This window comes from Falco punctatus (assembly GCF_963210335.1).
Source record: "Falco punctatus genome assembly, chromosome: 6".
Classification (NCBI taxonomy): domain Eukaryota; kingdom Metazoa; phylum Chordata; class Aves; order Falconiformes; family Falconidae; genus Falco; species Falco punctatus.
The window spans coordinates 3,231,539-3,251,520 of NC_137585.1; the positions used below are offsets into that span (position 1 = coordinate 3,231,539).

General features: G+C 40.3%; 1 protein-coding gene and 1 long non-coding RNA gene across 5 annotated transcripts in view; both read left to right on the plus strand.

Annotated features, from left to right (window-relative positions):
* The first annotated feature begins 83 nt into the window (after nucleotides 1-83).
* GSK3B (glycogen synthase kinase 3 beta) overlaps nucleotides 84-19,982 on the plus strand; it is a 151,115-nt gene continuing 131,216 nt past the window's right edge. For 2 of the 4 annotated variants that reach the window (XM_080391206.1, XM_080391207.1), the window contains exon 1: nucleotides 87-316. In XM_080391206.1, the coding sequence (XP_080247332.1) occupies nucleotides 229-316 (88 nt within the window). In that variant the 5' untranslated portion in view covers nucleotides 87-228. Of the gene's footprint in view, nucleotides 317-19,982 lie in introns of all 4 variants that reach the window. The other 2 variants (XM_080391205.1, XM_080391208.1) reach the window with 2 other exon arrangements.
* On the plus strand, nucleotides 7,319-19,813 carry LOC308065360. The gene is made up of 2 exons (XR_013928750.1): nucleotides 7,319-12,911; nucleotides 13,271-19,813. It is a non-coding gene; the product is annotated as an uncharacterized lncRNA (long non-coding RNA).

The following is a 19,982-nucleotide window of genomic DNA, read 5'->3' on the forward strand; positions in this document are numbered from 1 at the left end:
GAGGAAGAAGCAGCAGCCGGGCGAAGAGCGCCACAGAGACCGAGAGGGGAGGGGGCTTCCCCGGGGGGGGGAAGGGGGGGGCCCGGCGTTTCATGTGGCGCGTCCCGCCCGTCTCCTCCAGCTGAGCGAGCGAGGCAGCGGCAGGCGGGCCCGCCGAGCCGCCGGGGCGCGGCGGAGGGGGAAGGCAGGAAGAGAGAGGTGATCGGGGCAGAGCAGGAGCGGGAGACCATGTCCGGGCGGCCCAGGACCACCTCCTTCGCGGAGAGCTGCAAGCCGGTGCAGCAGCCCTCGGCCTTCGGCAGCATGAAAGTTAGCCGTGAGTATCCCGCGGGGGGCGGCGGGCCGGGCCGGGGCTCAGTCCCTGACCGGGCCCGGGCGGGGAGCGGGGGCGGCGGGGGAGCGGCCCCGGCCCGGCGGAGGCAGCTCCTTTCTCTCCCCTTCCCCCCCTTCCCCATTAACCTTGAATAGGCGCACGCCGCCGCTCCGTTCGGGGCCTGCTGGGCGAAAAACGCCCGGTGGTTTGTCCTCTTCCTTCGCCTCTGGTCGCTGCCAGCCTTGTGAGCGGCCTCTGGCTAATTAAAACCCCTTTATTTTATTTATCGCCCCCCCCCTTTGTGGAACGGATTGGAAGGTCCGTCGCCTGCGTTTCCTTTTCATTTCCCCTTCGAAAAGAGGAAACGAATTGCGGGCACACAGGTAGGGCTGTGACATTCGCGTTCCTTATGGATTTAAAAGCCCTCTGAAGGAGAGAGCTTGGAAGATTTTTCCATGCACCCGTAGATCGGGTGTGAGCACCTTTTAGTCCAGCCCTTTTAAAAAAAAAAAAAAAAAGAGGGGGAGGGGAGCTTACAAAAGGTGTCTCTCTAATATCCTCCAGGCTCTGGTAAAATGCTCAATACAGGGGATAAGAAAATGGTTATTTTGCTGTGTGAGCCTAGGGAGTAGTTATTTCGAGCTTGGCGTGCCTTTTCCAGTTTTCTGATGAGAGGAATATTTTAAAGAATGAGGCCTGTGCTTTTATTCTGTATAGGCATGTTGGAATTTGTGTTTAATATGTGCCCATCCTTCGTGTTCTAGCTGGTGGGGTTAGCTGGTTTATGTGAGGTAAAAATATTTAATAAATCTGAAGAAATGTACAGTGGGAATGGAAAAAGGCCCTGTTCAGAGTCGCTAAAGATGGCTATATGCTTATAATAGGGAATTTCTTAACTCTTCAATTGAATGTGTTCACCGTAACAACTAAATTGTTCTGCAAGATTTGCATTAATAGTGTAGTTTTCAGAGATATCTTAATCTTTCTCACAGACACGCAGGGTGGCATCTTTATGGGACCGGGAATGCTTGATATGCATTACCATTTGATTGATCTATTTGATACTTGCGTACAGCCACACCTGACATGGCTCTGTCTGTGCATGCGTGCATGTATCACATCGTTTTATGCATTTCATGACGAAGCGCTGTAAGATTGTGAGCTTTTTGACAGATCAGAAATTCTGATGTTTTTCTGCACGGAAATGTCTTCCACTGCAGTTGAAGCCTTGAAGAGAACGTTTGGCTCGGGGTCTGTAGTCTACCTTGTATGTGCATGATCAGCTTGCCTGCAGCATTAAAAAAAAAAAAAAAGAAAAAAAAAAAAAACCCACAACCCAAAAACCCCCATATATACGCTAACTACACCCATTAGTAACATAAGAACATATGTTTGATCAGGTCCAGCGTGACAACTTATTAAGGATTCTTGATTTGTATGGAGAAAGTGGGTGACTCCATTTTAATTTATTGATTTACTTTATGCGTGTGTGGAATAGGAAGCAGGTCTTGTTGATCAGTATTTCTGCAGGTGGCTGTCTAAACCAACTGAGACCTAGACCTGTCAGGCTCAGCAACTAATTTTGTTTTATTCAAGCTCTACAGCTTGATTCTTGAAAGGTCATTGATGTTCCTTTCCCGTTTATTTGAGGTAAAGACTAGACAGATGCTTGCCTGTGAAGAGGGTGCTAACTGATGCAGACTAACAAGTTTGCAAATATGAAACAATCCCAAGTGTATAATGCTGAGGGAGAAACAAAGGCCGTAGCATAAAGCACATGCACTTGTGATAACCCCCACAGTCGCTCTAGTCATGTGCTCCTGGTCCTTCTGCTGTCTGGGAAAAAAAAGTCAGAACAAAGCAAGAGAATTGCATACAAGGACTCTGTGGGAAATGCAGCCTATATTTTCAGTTAAGTCATCCATGTAAGATGGTTCAGGAAGTTAACTTTTTTTATTGCGTTGTAAGAGAGAAAAATGTCTGGGTGTCAAAAAGGGTTATATTTTTCTGGTTCTCGTGAGTTTTGGTAGCATCTAATGGCATGATGTAGCAAGCTACCTATTACCAGTGTTGAGTGCTTGAGGTGGCAAGGGGGAGGGGAAATCACTTGTGTGGTGAACAGAGAGATTGCTTGCATCTTTCATTTTGCTATATATTTACAGACTTAGTTATATCGGTTACTTTGTTACATTCTGAGCTTTTTCGAGTGAAAGCTGGGACAAAAGAGTCCTTGTGAGGTAGGTGAAAATTGATGGATTGGTATCTTTTGAGTCTCTTGGACATCTTTGGTACATCTGTCTTGGTGCCGATCTTTTCTGAGTGATCAGGAAGCAAAACCTGACTTGACATTAACATTTTTGCTTTTATTTCGAAGTCTGGAGTAGTGTTGAATTTAGATGATGAAGTCACTCTTTCTCTGGTGTCTCTGCAGCTACTGCTGCTCCTCCCTGAGCACTGCAACAGTTACCTAGGAAGGATGTATCCAAGTGATGAGGAAAGGATTGATAAAATGATCCTTGTGTTACCTGGGAGGAGCAGTACTAGAACAGTACAGGTACAAGTGATTGCCCTTCTCCCCAAGGTGTGTGGGGGAGAAAGAGTGAGGAAGGATTTTTCATCTCTTCCCTGTATTATTTATGAGACTTTGTTCTCAGAAGTTGGTAAGAAAGCCTGAACCAGGAATGAAAGGATGGATGGGCGATCACCAGCAGCTGGTTCTCCTCTGCCTGTTGGGTGATGAATTCTCATGCATGCTGCTCTCCTTACTCTGTAATAGACGTTACAAGGATTTTAACATCTCTGCAAGTGTAGGAGCCCTGTGCCCTTCTTGTATCTCTTTCAAGCCATACCAGAGTCTAGCATCTTCTGAAATCTATTGGGTTTTTTTCTGTATTTATATTTTGGTGGTTTTGGAGTCACTCAGCTGTTCTTTCCACCCCACCATATGAATTTCTACATTGAAGTAATTTTCAAGTAGGTAATTCTTTGTGCAGGGCTGTGTTGCTGGGTTTGTAGGCTTTCTCTGCCCCAAAAAAGAAGTGTGTGAGCTCCTTGTGTTGAGCCTGTCTTTCAACAGGGCAAGAGGGAGATGAGCTTCCAGTTCTCCACTTGCTGATACTATCAACCTGCTGGTTATACTGTAAGAGAAGAGGTATGAGCTTGAAGCTTTCTTTTGTTCTTTACCTAGTTCTTGCATTGCTTCCAGTTGTACATTGTTTCCCAAATGGGACAAAAATAATCCTGAAATATAGAGGGTAGTCATGCAACACATGACCAAAAATATCTGTATAAAAATAGAAGTTGCAAAGTTTGTGGAGAATTTTCATCTAATGACTGTGGAATTGATTTTTAAATTTTTTTTGTTCCTTCCCTGAGCTTCTGGAAAAATAAGTGTTTCAAGTAACACCAAGTCCTTGTAGACAACATTACTTATTGTAACTGTAGCCAATTATCTTGTTGGTCTGCAGTAAATAATGTCATGGCTAATGCTGGCCATGAAGAGTTTTTTGCTCCATGTGTGAATGTCATGACTCTGTACTTGGTTATGCACAATTTGTTAACTTGGAGGGTGAGGAAGGCAATTTTATTTGCTTTAGTTAATTCTGATGTTGTACATGTACTTTTGGTTGCAAAATCTAAAGGACAATCTTGTAATAATTAATCTTGGACTCTCTGAAAGAATGTTATGGTGGTGCCAAACTTGGGTTTTGTTTAAGTTTTTTTCTTTTCTTAAATTCACAGGGTTTTGCACTCTATAATCTTGCAGAAGCACTTCAGCTTGGTAAACCTATATTGCTGTGTACTGCTCACACATGGTACTACTGCTGGTGTTTGAGCATGGCGCATCTTTCACTATTGTAACAGCTCTTTAAAATGTGGTTCATGAAGAAATAAAGTCTGTGAGTTTGTTGCTGTGTTAGTAGCCACTCCACAATTCAGGACATAAGTGACTGCTGCTTAGGTAGCATGTGGCATTTAGGTGACAAGCTTAATTTAATACTGTGTGATGTCCAGGTAGGTGTGTGGGAAGAGCCTTCGAAAAGAGCACCCTGGGCAACTTAAGTGAGAAGGAATGAGTGGGGCTGTTGAAACTGGCAAAACAATTGAGATAATGCTACCTTCTGTTTCTCAACCCAGTTAGGGTAGGGCCCTCTCTGTTGCTTTGATAGCAGTTTCTGCCTAATTGGTTTCTGAAACTGGAAGCTGCCCATCCTGCTGTCCTTGCTGGAGAGAAGAAGATTACTCCCTTCCAGAAGCCTGCTGAGCATTATGTGTCTGGCCGTCGCCGATCCTAGCCCTGTCCAGCTTTCTGACTGCTGCTGGGTGAACAGCTTTCCTCATGCCTAGACATGAAAAAATTGCACTAACGGGGTCAGTTAATCGCCACGTGCGCTACAGTGAAATGTGTCTTGTGCTACAGTGCCCCAAACTCATGCCTTGCACTTTGAAAAGAAATAAAACTGCTGCTCGCTGTACTTAATTCTAACACTGGGAAACTATATTCTCTTTATTCATGTCATTAGGGGTAGTTCAGGAAAAAAATCACTGATAAAAAAAAAGTGAGGTGTGCCGAATGGAACCTGTCAGATGATAAGTTGGTTAGTTATTCTGCTATGACCCTTGTGTCTTATTTCTGTGGGTTTGTGGTTTGGTGGTTGTGTTTTGGTGGTTTGTGTTTTTTTTGGTGGTGTTGTGAGACTTACTGGGGTTTATCCTGAACCTTTTCTTCTTATTCCATCACTGTTTTGTGTGTGTTCTCTTCCCTATGCAGCTTCCTGGAGGTGATCATCTTTTGTATTATCAATTGATTCGACTTTGTATTTATTAGCAATATTTTAACCATTCACGTTCTTACACAGTTGTGGAAACCCATATGGCTTATGGTGTCTGTTCCTTGCCGGTATGTGTCCTGGCGCTGGAAGTTGTTACATCACTTCATCCGTTAACTTGGTAGGGCCTTGTAGGTATCACAAAGCAGCAGTAGTTGATGTACTCTGATCTTTCTCTTAGGGGATAAGGAAGGGAGTTCTTCAGCATCTATTGCTGAAGATCACCCCACAGGGTGAAGGGTTTCCTTCTGCTGCCCTAAGAGTTCTTTAAATTTGATATATTCCATCTCTAAGTGCTATTTTAGGTAGAACATAGAGGATTTTTCCAATACTGGTGTCCAGTTTACTCATTGCAGGTCTTCATAATGATACAGATCTGTGGGTTATTGGCTATTGCTGTTGCCTCACCCCATGTTCTTTCTTGAACTGGATGGATGAGTGATGTAAAGAAGATTTTTGAAAGCCTATAGGGTATCTGTGCCTGCAAAAAGCTTCTAGTTAAAGCTTTGTGCTGTGACCAGCTCTAGCACTTTCTGAAACTGAATTTATGCTAAACCCTTAATTATTTGAACACGTTACCTAATAATGTGCAGTGTGGTTGGAGAACACTAGTAACCTCTTGGTTCAAGCTGTTGCAGTCTTTTTGCTTTGAATGACTTGATGAGTCCCATTTTAAATTGAAGGTCTGTTACCTTTGAGTTTCCAGAAATTTCTGTAGACTTAAGACTTGAACATTTTTTTGGAGTTCTCTCCCTTTTGTTTTTGTTAAAAAAATTAACTTTACTCTGAGGACTTTGTCACCCATAGCTAGTGTGGGAAGTGCTAAAGTGGCTGTCTCCTGCAGAAGTTCTATGGCTGGTGGAGCTACTTGGCTGCTTTCTGAATTTAATGAGCATCAGCCCAGTGCAGGCTTGAAAGATGAACAAACCTTAGTGTCTATGAAAAGGAGCTTATTGAAAGTTTAAATGTCTTGTAAAACAGCTCTCCTCATTTTTGTTTGACCCAAGTCCATATAAAATCTAGAATTTTGTCTTGTCAGCTCTTCAGTAAGCTGCACAAATAGATGCTCTTTTATTTACGCATGCTGGAAATAAATGCTAATAACAGCTTTCACAGTGTGGCAAGGGAAGATACTCCCTCAGACATAAAGGCTCAAACCCGTGAGTGCTGTACAGGTCAGACACCCTCTTTTTGGGTGCAAAACTGGGAACCCCCTTGGCACTTCTCATCTGATGGAGATTGTTGCCAAAGTGCTGCATACTGCCCTTGGGGAGGGCTTAAGTTTGGAGGGCTGATGATCTGTGCCACTTTATATTTTTTGAAGTGATTTAAAGTGTAACCGTATATTGAGTGCATTGAAGCAATCTGGTCTTAAGGCGGGAAAGGTGTGAGACATGGTGGCAAGATAACACTTCTGTGAGCAACGGATACAACATCATAGTTGTGCTCAGATGAGGTATTCCTGGTCAGCACTGCTGTATCTCATTAAACAGAAGCCTAAAATGAAGCTCTACCTGAAGCTTTTGTGAACTCTATATTGGTAACCACTCTATGTGAAAGAACAGCTTTCACCAAATCTTCAGGATCCCTCCTGCTCCTGTTGGTACGAGCTTACCACGCCATGGAGAGAGAGGGTCAGTTATCTAGCTGTAGTCTATGAGGCAGGGCATGTTTGACTTGATACTACAGCCTTTGACCGTGCTGCTGTGTGATGTTCTGCCTATGCAGTAGGAGAGGTGAGATGATTTTGACAGAAATCCATGTTGGAGACCTTACTGAAAGCATTTCTGTATCACCCTCTGAGAACTGTCAAAAATGTGGATGCCCAGAAGTCATACCGATGTGCCTCTAAAAGAAGTGGACAGTGGCTTTTTTTTTCCTTGTATGATCAGTGCTATCAAAGAATCTTTTCATTAGGTGCTCTTGCCACAGATGACTTGTCTGTTGTTCAGAAGAGGAAATAAAGCAAAGCAGTTCATTCTGTACTTTTATCTCTTGCAGACGGGAAGTAGATCTAAGCATTTAAGGCAATTTGTGTTCTCACCTAGTCTGTCTTACAATGTAAGAAAGGAAAGTGGTAAGATAGCTTGTCAGTGTCAAGCACCAAGGGCCTTTTGTAAAAAAAAAAAACAAAAAAAAACCCCAAAAAAAAACAAAACAAAAAAAACCCCCATACAGCAGCAGCTCCTTCTGAAGGGAGTGCACTGGTCCTTGCCAAGAGTATTGCCACCTCACTGTAGCAGAGGGCCCAGTATGTTCTGGCTTAGCCCCATCAGCTGAGGGGCTGTTAATACCAGTACCAGTGTGTCCTGCACATGCACTTGGCTAGTGTGCTGATATTAACTAGGTAAAAGTGAGTTGCCAGGTAGGTATCTTTCTTGTGATAATTTTTTTTGATGATTTGCAGGGTTTCTGCATCAGTAACGTGGAATCAGTTTAGCTGAAGAAATAGTGCTGTGGGGTTGTGGAGGGCCTTTGTGCCTGCCATAGGAAATTCACTTCAGTGAAATTACAGCGAAGAAAAATAGTTTCACAGCTCTGTAATAGGTCTGGATAGGGCCAAATGTCTTTTGCTTTGTTGGTTTTAATGACCAATGTAGTCATGTTGAAAGTAGCGAATGACTGTTATGCTGGTATTACGATAAGGTAGAATTGAATTATTTATAGAGGTAGCTGCTAGTATTTTTCCTTTTTTTAGGTAGCTTCCATTGGTTTTATTTTTTACTCTGTGAAGTGTCTCTTAAATGTAATGCATCACAGGAACATGTAGTAGTATAGTTACATTGCTTGACGGACGTGTCTCTTGAGGCAGTTGGGTGGATTTGAAGAAACCTGTTAGTAGTCCAGGTGCCTGACAGTATGTGGTCATAATAAGAGACCAGCTGATCAGAAGAGGAAGGGAGGATGTTCCTGATTGATACCACTGGATAAATAATGTTGTAGAGGGTGTATGGGACTTAGGAATACTGTGCTCCTGTGCATGCACAGAGATAAGTGTCTGAGCATAGTGACAAAAGTTGCCACAGGCTTTTGGATCAGAGTACTTAGAAGGAGAGAAGTTGGATGTTGGCTCTGAAGGTATAACCAGAAGGGAAGCAGCTGAATTTTTTCCAACCAAGGCAGACTTCTTACAGCCACAACTGTAGAACATAGTCTCTTTTGACTTTTTTAGTAGGAATGTAATTCTGGTCGGCTACAAGCCCTGTAGTTCAAAGAAATATCTTCTGCCAGGAATGCAGGCAATTGTTTAATTTTCAGAGAGGCCAAGAATATGTTTTGCAGAAAGATAAATTAAAATATGACTGTTGCTGCAAAGAAGAATTTGTTTTTTCTTGCAGTGTAGAAAGAGGAAAAACTATTTAGTTGCAGTTGATAGCACCAATCTGTTTGGTTTTCTTGATTTGCACCCTGCTGCAAACAGTTACATATAACCTATGTTATTATTTGTATCCCATCTCTCACGTGCCTCATTTGTGTTTTGTATCTATAAAACCCAAAAGTAACACAATTAATTGACCTATATTGAGTGGGTTTCCTTGAGGGTGGAAGGGGACACAAATTCATCAGGCTAAATCAGCAGATTATTTGGTTGTTGGCCAAATAAACATGAATCATTTGGCACAGATCTGTATCCCTGTGAATGAAGTCCGTAGCCATAAATGAATTTCCCCACGCTTAGGAGAGTTGGAGTATCGGCATCAGAAAGAATGTTTTTATGCCTTGCTGAGAGAATAAAGGCTTTCTGGCAAGGCATAAGTGCAGGTGAGCAGATGTAAGGCTTCTGGAATGGTTTTTCTTTATATATACAATTGCTCAATTGAAACCTAAAGAAGCGGAAAATGATGTTGTCCTTGAGAAGATTGTATCATCTCACTTCTAATCTTGCAATCTTACTCATGATTGTATGTACTGGCTTGGGAGCCGTGGGTATGTATAGTGCATTGCAGTGTAGTAGTTGCAAGTTAATAGCTTTCCCCCCCCCCCGTGTTCCTCAGAGAATACAGAAACCTTACTAGTCAACTTTCAGTTTTAGAGACTTTGAAATCAGTTTACAGAAGTTGTTAATTTTGGAGTACATGTTTTAGTAACCACAACGGGCTGCAGAGTTGATTTGAGTCTTGGGGAAATGCTTTAAAGGCCCGTGGAAAGCTAGGTGGTTTCTTCTGTTTTTCTAGTGGATCGACTAGTGAATGTACTAGAGACAAAAGCATGAGATCTGTGCAGACTGGGAGAACTTTACTATTCCAGAAATTTTTGGCCAAAACTTTAGATGATGTGCATCAGTGAGAGGTCAGGGAGAGCTTTGATTGTAACTCCCAAAGGGGAAGGTACCGGCATTTTTAGATTGAGCTCAACTCAGAGCTTGCTCTTCCTTGACCAGTACACTAGGCATGAGTGAGTTTGAGGTTGTGTTAAATTTTTATTATGCAAGTGATGTGAGGCTGACAGTTGAGTGTGTTTGTTGGAGTCTTTACATGTCTGAGTAATAATGTTCACCAGCAAATTCTCTGAGTGTCGTTCAGTTGGACTGTGCTTTAGAAACGTAGTTGGCATAATGGAAGATCTTCTTAGAGTAACAAATACCACCAAATCTATTTCATGAAAGACTCAACTTCATAGACTAAAGCTTCTCTTTGGCTGGAGTTACTGGCTTTGAGTCCCTGGAAGCTGATAAGGGCATTGCTGGGCTTGGTGACAGCAAAAGAATGGCAGCTGTTTTCTCAGGTGCCACATTTGAAATACTTGCGGGTTTTTGCAGACAGGTGTAGGTATTCATGAGGCAACAAACAACACTGTGTGGTGTCAATGCTTTGGCTTTATGTAATAGTCTGGATTTTTTTATAATACACTATTTCATTTTGTCACTAGTAATGTTTGAGCAGTTCATGATTGACTCTAAGTTTTTATTACAGTGGGCCAGCTCTAAAAGGGAGCAGCGGAGAGATGTTTGTGCCAGTCCATAACTTTTTGTAATTACGATACTTTATAAATACTTGTATTGAGACAATGACACTGCCTCCACTTCAAAATTGAAAGCCTGATTTTTATTCTTTTTGGCATAATTACAAAATAGAAATTTCTTCTAGAGTTACTTTAGAACATGTAGTAGCTACGTATGCCTTTTAGTTTATTTGGACATTGTGGGGGCATTTGCTTTGGTGTGTGGGTTTTTTTGTGGATTTTTTTAGTTTGGTTTTTTTTTTTGTGTGTGGGTTGTTTGTTCTTTTTAAAGAGCAGTTGGAATCAGGAAGGGGTTCCTGGCAGATCAATTCAAAATCAGTAGATTCCAAATGAGAACAAATAATGGTAGGTTGTGCTCTAGCAGCTCCTTACACTCAGATGTAAAAAAAGTAAGAGTAAAGAGAAGGACACACGCATATGCATTGTCAGAAATATGATATGGAAGGGAGGAGATGATCTAGGTTTCTGAGATCTGGAATTTAAACCTAGACCATGTGTGAAAGCTTTGCTTTAGAGTTTCTGCTTTAAAGCCTTTACAGACTGCTTTAAAATGTTCTGCCAAATCTGGGTTGACTACTTACATTTCTGCAGACCAAACTTGGAAGTAATGTTTTAATACTCAAACAATAATTTTTTTGTCAGAAATAGTGAACCTGTTTCTCATTTGACTTCACATGATACGTTCTGTGACTTGGTAATGTCCTATCCTGCTAGCATTAACATTTAATTTTGATGCTGCTAAGTGAGCTCTGAAAGAAGTGGCGTTGCAAGCTAATGTGCTGTCTTCTGTTGCTCTAAATGCCTTTTTCTCTTTGAATGTTGTGACTATGGGAGAACTCTCTCCTGGTTGCAGATTTTGTGTTGGGGTTGTCAGCAAGCCAGTTGTTAAAGAACATACTTGTAAGGTAGGAAATAGGTTTTCTGACTTTGATAAATTGTCAAGATGTTTGTGTGTATGTGGCTTTAAAATTGAGTATTTTTAAAACTCTTGAGAGGTTAGTTTTCAGGTAAGGGCATAGTCACCATGTGATTAACACAAGACTTTATTTTCATTAAATGAGTTCAGATTTTTTTTTTTGTATAGGGGGAGGCTTAAGACAAGCTTAAAAGTTTTGCAGTACTATTTACTGAACCTATAACAATGTGTACTGAGTGCTGGGATTCAATGCCCATGGATCTTTCTGGATATTATTGCAAAAGCAAAAAAACCCAAAGCCCTCACCTACACCTGTAGTAGGTGTACATCTCTTCTGTTGTGGTTTTTTTTTTTTTTTTTAAAGGAAATTATAGTTTGTCTGTCACTTTTTGGCTAGGCAATCAAAGCATTACATTGAACCATTCTTACTGTAGTGTTGCTATGACAAACATGGGGATTTGACAATGCTGTTGATATTTCAAGCAAGGTTCCTGCTAATATAGCATATACTGTCATTTAGAAGCTGCAACCCTCTGCCCTTTCCTCCTTCTACATTTTGGGTAGGTTGATCTTGCACCTTAATGTATAAGTACCAAAGTCTGTATTTACTTTCAAAGCCGCTCATGGTATTGTTGTTTGAGTATCTGGGAAGACTCGTAACATACAGGTTGTAACGCTCTTTTCTTTGGCTGTTTGCACTTGCCGTGCAGCCTGGTGCCTTCTGTACTGTGGTGTTTTCACCTCTCCCAGCATTCTTGCATGCTGCAGTGCTTTCAGTGAAGTCCCAGCATCATGATGCACTGGGATTTGCTGGTGTATGGATTTGTTAGCAGGGGTAAGCAGCCCTCACTTCACACTTTGCAGGTATGTCTTGAGTCTGCATGAATGGAGTAAGCAATTTGGGTGGGGGGTGGGGGTAGGGAGTGAGTGGCATTTCTTTCTGGTGTGCTAGTATGCCAAATACTTTTCGAGGAAATACGAGGGAGAAGTGTATAAAAAATATATCAGTAGTCCATTACATTGTACAACTGATGTAGGGCATTTATGCAGTAAGAACAGTGTCGGTGCTGAGGACTAGACCTTCTAGAAGACTTCTGTACATAGGGTATTACAGTATAGCTTTGAGACTATAAACGCAATTTTTTATGGCTGGTTTATTTGAAAGACCTGTTATTCCTAAGTACAGTAGAAAACAAAGGCCCATATTTCTAAAAATTCAGATAATGTCCAGGATTTTGTTGGGAAAGATAATAAAGGGGTGGGGAATTTGTCTGCAGATGAAGAGGAATAATGAGCTTTCATCTGACACTGAAAAGAGCAGATGTTACTGAACTGGAGATTTTTTGTTGAAATCCTTTGAATTGCTCTGGGCATCTCTTGTGCTATTTTACTTTGATTTTTCATTCTTTCTGTGTTGATGTGAAAGCCACTTATACCTAAAAAACATGCAGAGAATCAGGTAGTGACTATTTGACCATTGTTGTTTCTTACCAGTTTCTTCAACCCTATTGTATGGAATTATTCTGTGTGTGGAATCAACTCTGCCATATTTATTACTGGGTTTTGTGTTTGCATGGAATGTAAGTAATTAAACATAAAATACACAATGACCTCATAGTACCCTTCCCCCATTTTTAAGTGAAAATAGAAAGAGCTAATGCAATAGTAGTAGCATTCTACCAGATTTGTAACTTTTATATGAAGTGTTCTTCTTTCTAAAAATGTACCTCTTTGGATGTCCTGAGATACAGGTTACATAATGTGTTACCCTTTAAATGGTGTGAAAACTGGAGCTGAACTATAGTGACAAATTGGAAGTTGGATGATCTGACTTGATTGTTGGTGCTGCTACTGAAAGTTCTAGAGTTTTTCTTCTGTAGAATGCAGAAAGGTAGGCTGGTGCAGTTATGAATCACTTTTGCTTTGTCTTGGCATAATATTAAGAAAAAAAACAACCTCCTTTGTGCTACTAAAAGAGAAATAGCTGAAATCCTCTAGAAGTTATTTGAAACTGCCTTTTTAAAAAAATACTATGCTTCAGATACTTACAAAGTGACCCACTCCATGGCTGTTCTTTGAAGAAAAGTATATGTAGACCACGTAACTGCAGCCTCTTAAGAGGAAGTCAGCCATGGAAAGTGCTTGTTTTAAAACACATCATCCACTAAGAACACTAAATATGTACTTTATGGAGTACTGTTAATTTTTTCCTCCAGTAATTCATTCACAGCATTATTTTCATTTTTTTAGCTTTATGCAGTGGAGAGCTCTTTGTTCCCATAAACTGATGTTGGACATGGGTAACAAGATGCAGTGCTGGAGAGCATGGAATTTAGTGTTAGGTAAAGTTACTGAATGTGCTTAAAATATATGGCATATGTGTATATATAATTTAAGGCCCCTGTCTGTATGCATACCTCCTGTTAATTGCTGTGGTGTTATTCTTTGGGTATTTGCTTATGACTGCTCTTGAGGACAGGAAAGTGGATTAGGCAACGCCTTGATCTCACCCAGTATGTTTATTTTTACAAATGAAATGTCTTTATATTGTCTGTGTTCGCTTTCACACTGTTAACTATGTTATATATCCTGGCAGAAACTCAGACTTTTGTTTGTCTAAGAAGGGTCTGCAGCCATGGTACAATAAATGTTCCTTTGAAGTTAATCAGGACTCGTAGCCAAAATAAGAAGGATGGGTCAAGGGGGTTCTGCGGAGTTTTCTAAAGTGTAGTAGTAAGTTTTTTTGCAGCTGATCTATGTAAACTTTCTAGACTTGGGGATTGCATTCCCTTCAGAGGCTCCAAGGACTGAAGAGCATGTGTCCAAAATGATCTTGGCAAAGCAGTGGTACTGAAGTAGGATGAAATTTAGCAGGGGCAGATGTAGTCTGCTAGTCTTCAGTAAGACTTGGCTGTCCATGTAACAGGGTGAGGATAGTTGGGAAGGCAGGAGATCTGGAGGTAGATACCTGTTTGCACAGTGGCCATGAATCAGCTGATATTGCAAAAGTAGCGTTATTTTTGCTGGATTATTAAGAGGAATGTCATGTAAAGTACATGAAGTTAGCCGCCTTGGCATGCTAATAAGCCTAAATTAAAGTGCAGCAGTTGGTATTGTACTGGGGGAAGAAGAGTTGCAGGCAAAAGGGGATGGTCAGAGATCTAGAAAATGTGCTCTAAGGGAGAGCTGAAAGCTCTTTGTGTGGTTTCTTTTAGAGGAGACCAAAGGGATATTTCTTTTGGTAATGTTCTCTAAATACGTTAAAGACAGCTGGAAAGAAAAGACTAAGCTGTTGTCTTCCCTACTGGAGATGAAACAATTTGTGGGCTTAAACTGCAGCAAACATGCTTTAGGTTAGTTGAGTGAACTTTTAAGAACAACGGGAGCACTGGAATTCATTAGGAAGGCTGTCAGATTCCCAGTAGTGCCTGCTTTAAAAATGAAGAAGTTTGCCAGGTAGTTCATATATAGAAGTTTGGAGAGGTTTTAATTAAGGCAGACTGTGGTCCCTTATGGTATTATTTCTGCATGGTCTTGGGATGAATTTCAGTTATAGCACACTGATCCTGTTAGTTCTGCCCTTGGGATGAAGTGGCCCCATGCTACTGGCAGCTTGCTGGCAGTTACTGGCTGTGGACATGAGGGTCTGTGAAACTGCCCACATCTATTAACACTTAAAGGCTAGATAATCTTGAGAGGTTAGCTTCAGTCTGGGAATTTAGCATATGCAGTGGTTTGTCATAACCTTGGCATGATGTTCTAATTTTGAAAGAATTGTAGAATAGTTTTGGTTGGGAGGGACCCTTAAAGGTCATCTGGTGCACCCCCCCTGCAATGAGCAGGGATGTCTTCAGCTAGATCAGGTTGCTCAGAGCCTTGTCCAGCCTGACCTTGGATGTTTCCAGGGATGGGGCAACCTGTTCCAGTGTTTCACAACCCTCATCATAAAAAAAAAAAAAAAAAAAAAAAAAAAAAAAAAAAAAAAAAAATTCTTCCTTGTATCTAGCCTAAAAACTTCCTTAGTCTTGGAGTTTAGGTAAATGTACTGTATTTGGAAAAGCTTAGTATGGTTGGGAAGTCTGTGTATTTAATCAGAGGTTTAAGTCTGCTAATTTTACTTTTTGACCTGAGTGCTGTTAAAATGAAAGCTTGATCTGGTTTGGTATTCCTGTACTGCAGCTGAGAACTACAGACTTTCTTTGGGGGATCTCTAGAGCTTACTTCATGTGGGTCCTGAGAAAAACAATGCTTTCTTTCACCAGTTTTGATCCTGTGGTTCTTACTTCAACACAAAAGAATTTAGCACAAGTGAAGACGTGCTCGGAGCTTCAAGTGTAGACCAGGACCATACTGCAGCAGCGGTCTAAGTACCAAGCTTATGATAGGGGGTGTCTGTCCAAAAGAACTTACATCAAAAGAGTTTACTTATACCGTATAATGCCAGTGCCTGAAGAATATTCATCCCTTAATACATAACTGTCTATTCACAGTACTTAAATTTTTATTTAATAAATAGGCAAGTGTCTGAAGATTGCATGTAGAAACCAGGTGTTGCATAGAATATGATCCAAGGAAGAAAATAAATTTTTGGTCGTCTACGGAGCGTAGATAGATGCAGTCTTTTAATTTTATTAGTGCTTTGTTTCACAGTTCAAATATTTGATGTGGACCTTGAAAATCAAAGTGTTGCCTTTTCTCACTTTTATACTCTTTAGACTTTAGGGATTTTAGTTGACCTGGCTTTTTGACATACAAGTAAGAGGGATGTGTGAAACTGTCAAGTCTAGAGTTCTTACATGAGAAACTATAAAGATACTTCAGAGCAAAAATGATAATGTGTACTGATAAATGGTTTCCCATTTGGTGTGGAAACTTTGACTAGAACTAAACATATGTTTCTCTTTTTTGTGCCTCTCAAAGCTACAGTCGTCTTCAGTGTACACATGAGGCTACTGTGGAAGGCTGGAATCCTGAACTACTGTTAATAGAACTTCTTTTAATATTATCACTTGGTTTTGTACAATTCTATTGATGCCTTGCTTCCATATTCCAAGTAATTTCAAATATGCAAAAATTGTTAATGTGTCATTAATTTTTTTTCTCCTGATCTGCTCAAATGAGAGAGAAGAAATCATAACTCTGAAGCCTTATGTCAAAGTCCTCCTAAGGTACAGTAATAGCCCAGAATGCCTTTTTTTTTTTTTTTTTTTTTCCCTTTTAAATCTTTGGCTGATGAAAGGATTAGATGGTTAGCTGCAAGAGAGGCTCTTGCTGGAGACTGTCATACTTCATTTCTAGGCAGTGCTTTGCTTAAGGCTGTGCTTAGCATTTGCTTTGACTTTGACGTGCACAAAATAGTCCATCTCTTACATGGCTTAGACTGTCAGGGTGTACAGTTCTTTTTTTGTCTGCAGCTGTCATCATCTGAATGATGGAAGAGTTTACAACTTAAGTATTGTGGAAAACTTGTTCCTCTTCCCTGTTGATAACTGCGAGAGACTGGGGTGCTTCTGTTGATGTGCTTCAGCACTGTGACAGTGACAAGGAGTCAACTGAATAACCTGGCGTCAGATGTGGCTGCTAGGAAAGAAGTAAGGGAGAGCCTAGTGGTCTTTTTAGCTTATTGGAATCCTTCAGATTGAGTTGTCTGAAAATGGATAAGGCTTTAAAATAAATAAAACCCCCAAAATCGCCTTTCTTCCATGAGCTTGTTTTTGGGTTGAGGGTGTGTTAGGTGAGTATGAGACAGTTAATATAAAAACTGAAATTTCAAGTGAATGCAGTTTCTATTATTGAGGTAACTTTCTCATGGAGAATAGAAATTGGAAAGTAGTATTCATTTCTTCTCTTCCCTATTTGTCAAAATATTAGTAACTTCCCTTCACGTATAAATACTCTCCTGGTTTAAATGGTCACCTCTCACTTTCTTGCTCCTTTACCTTTGTTGTCAGTGTTTGTGCTTGAAACAGCATGGAACCACAGCTCTCAAATGGAGCTATCTCTGGGGAACGTTGTGTTTATTGTTTGTAATGCCCAAGTTCAGCTGATGTTACACACAGGTTTTTTTTGTGGGTTTCAGTTTTGTGCAAGTATGTTTTAGACATACTAAAGTATTTTTTGAGGGAAAAGAGTAAATGGAATGGCAAACTTGAAAATGGGTCTGGCTTAAAGAATGCAGCAATGCATCTTTGGATTAAAAAGAAAGCAATGTTAACTTAACTTGAAGTTTGAGATCCTACTAATGCCTTAAATAGCTTTTTTTTTTTTTTTGATACTGGCTTTCAGAGCTCTTTAGAGGTGGTGGTAGAAGCATATGCAAATGAACTAAGTTTCCAGATTTGGACTAAAATTGATGTGCAGATCAGTGGATCCAGCTGGGAAGTTTTTAATTAAAAGCATGCTAATGATGTCATGCAGTGTACCCAAAAGCACTACTTGGTTATAGGGGAGAAGAACAGTTGCCTTGGCTGTGAGTGAAGAAATACTTCATTGTATACTACCCTTCAAACTCCTGCCAGTGGGAAGAGAATAGGAAGTCTGAAGTCATTTGAAAATCTGAGCAACAGCAGTAAAATTTCTACTCTTCTTATTTCAGTGCATCTTGCCTCTTCTATTCTTAAACACTCTTGAATGTGGGATGAGTTCTTGCCTTCACTAATAGAGAGTACAGTAATCTACAGGAATACTTTGGTGGCCGTGAATACAGAAATAGCATGCTGTAACGTAGAAAGCTCATATGCTGAAAGCCTGTCATTTAGAAAAGTGCATGGGCAAGGTTTTGCGCAAGGATGTAGATATGATTGGGACATCTGAACAATAAAGCAATAACTGTGGAAAGCGATTCTGGGTAGTGTACTCCAGTGGAGACAGGGAAATGAGCAGTTGTAGTTGCTGCTGCTGAGGCTACATGTGGAGCACCGCATGGCTGTCTGATCACTTGGGCTGCACAAAAGGGGAATTCAGTCTGAAGCACAAACTAGGATTATCAGGGGAAAGGTGAACCAGGAAGTGAAACTGATGATATTTGTCTTAACTTCAGCAAAATAGGCAGAGAGGATGTTAGTTGTATTTTTTTTTTTCTGTAAACACTCTGAGGGTTGAGTGAGCAAACATTAATTTAGTTAATGCCTTTACTTATCTCAAATACAATGCTTGTGTAAAAACAAGGGCACTGAAGTTATGAAAGGATATAAAGGGGTGTATTTTCTGTCTTAAAAATACCTATTTTCTGTTCACCCCACTCAAAGAAAAGCAGCTTATTAGAATATCTTTCCTCAAGAGAAGATAAGCACCTTAAAGACTTACCTTGGTTGAGTACGTGCGTACTCAGGGCTACACAATGTAATTTCCTTCAGCAGGAGGAAGCTGGATTTGGGGACCCAAGAAATCCTTTTCATTTTTCTGCTTATAATAAAGATATATATGAGAAGTTAAAGCTGAGAAGCTTTCATGATTTTAAAACACTACCAACAAAACCCTCAAAAAAACTACTTCAGCCATGCTGACGGGGGATGTTCTGAGATACATGGAGATGTCCTTTGTTGTGGCTGGAAGAGAAAGCCTTGGCTGTTCTTGTTAAAGAAGAGTTGTGTGCCTTCATCCAGACCACTAGTGGCTGGAATAAAGCAAAGATGAATAAATAGAAACATACTAATTTAGTTGTTCATGAACGTGTATGGAATGTTTCTTTGTGGCTAGTAGTAACTAGAACAGCCATGTAGCTTTATCAGATGTTGAGTTGTCTTGACTTGCATTGGGTTTAGAAACTTTCTATATACCGGCAGACTTGTTTTCCAGTTTCTCTCCTGTTTTAAGATTTGAGACGTGCAAAAAAGCATTTTGTCTAGATGATAACATAAACTTTTTTCCTGAATGTTTTCCATGAGGAGAAAAGTAGTAAAAGAAACTACCCTGTACTGAATTGGTCTGTTAAGAGGCATTAAAACTTGGACTAAAAGAGTGGTAAAATATTTTTTTGTTGTTGTTGCCTCTAGCATACTAGGAGTACTCACAGACCATTTAGGCGAGTCCTCTTGTTATTTTAGAGTCCATAACTACCAATGCTGTCATTGTAATCCACGTTCAGGGACTGAATGATTATTATGCAATGAACTGTCTTGCTTGAAGTTTAAATGGCTTTTAGTTGTCACCATTTGTGCAGCCTGGTTTGAAATTGGATTATTTGACATTTAGAGTGGAGTTGGACGTAGTATCTGACATGGGAACGTAGTAGCTAATACTGGTGGTTAAGATGTAGTGGGAACCAAGTTGATGTGAAAATACTGTATAACGTGCATTACCTTCTGAAACTTAAGGTACAGTTACATTTCTGTGGAGTTCTCGAGATGAATGCAGCTGTGCTGTGAGAACAGTCTTCTGTAAGCCATCAGCGTGACAGCTTGGATTTTTAAATTCAGTGTTTACAGTATTCTTGTAAAAGTTCAATATATTGGAGAAGAACATGAGAGAACTAATTAAAAGTAATTTTTAGGGTGTTTTTAGGTTTCTTTAATAGGGAGAAAATACATGTTGAGTTTTGTGCAGAAGATCCTTAACAAAATTGTAAGCCTTATAATAAAGGCAGCTAGATGAACTTACTCAAGTTCTATTTTAAGTGTGATTTTATCTCTTAGTCTAGTTTTCTCTTACATTTTTTTTTATAAATAATAGTTTTAAGTGCCTCTCTGCTTTTAGTGAAACCACTGTATTTAAGGTGTGGATAAAAGAGTTCTTTCTCTGATCTTCTTGACCTCTCTTCTCAAAGGATTTTATGAACATCTCCCCCCCCCCCCCCCCCCCCGAAAACTGAACTGGTTTTGGTCAGAATGCCACACCTATTTCCACTTAGTGTTCTCAAGTCCCTGACCTACTAACAGCAAAACCTTTTCTTGAGAGCTTTTTATTTCCAGACATTAGGCAAAAATCTTGGACAAGTTAAGACTGTTAGTGTTGAATGTGGCTT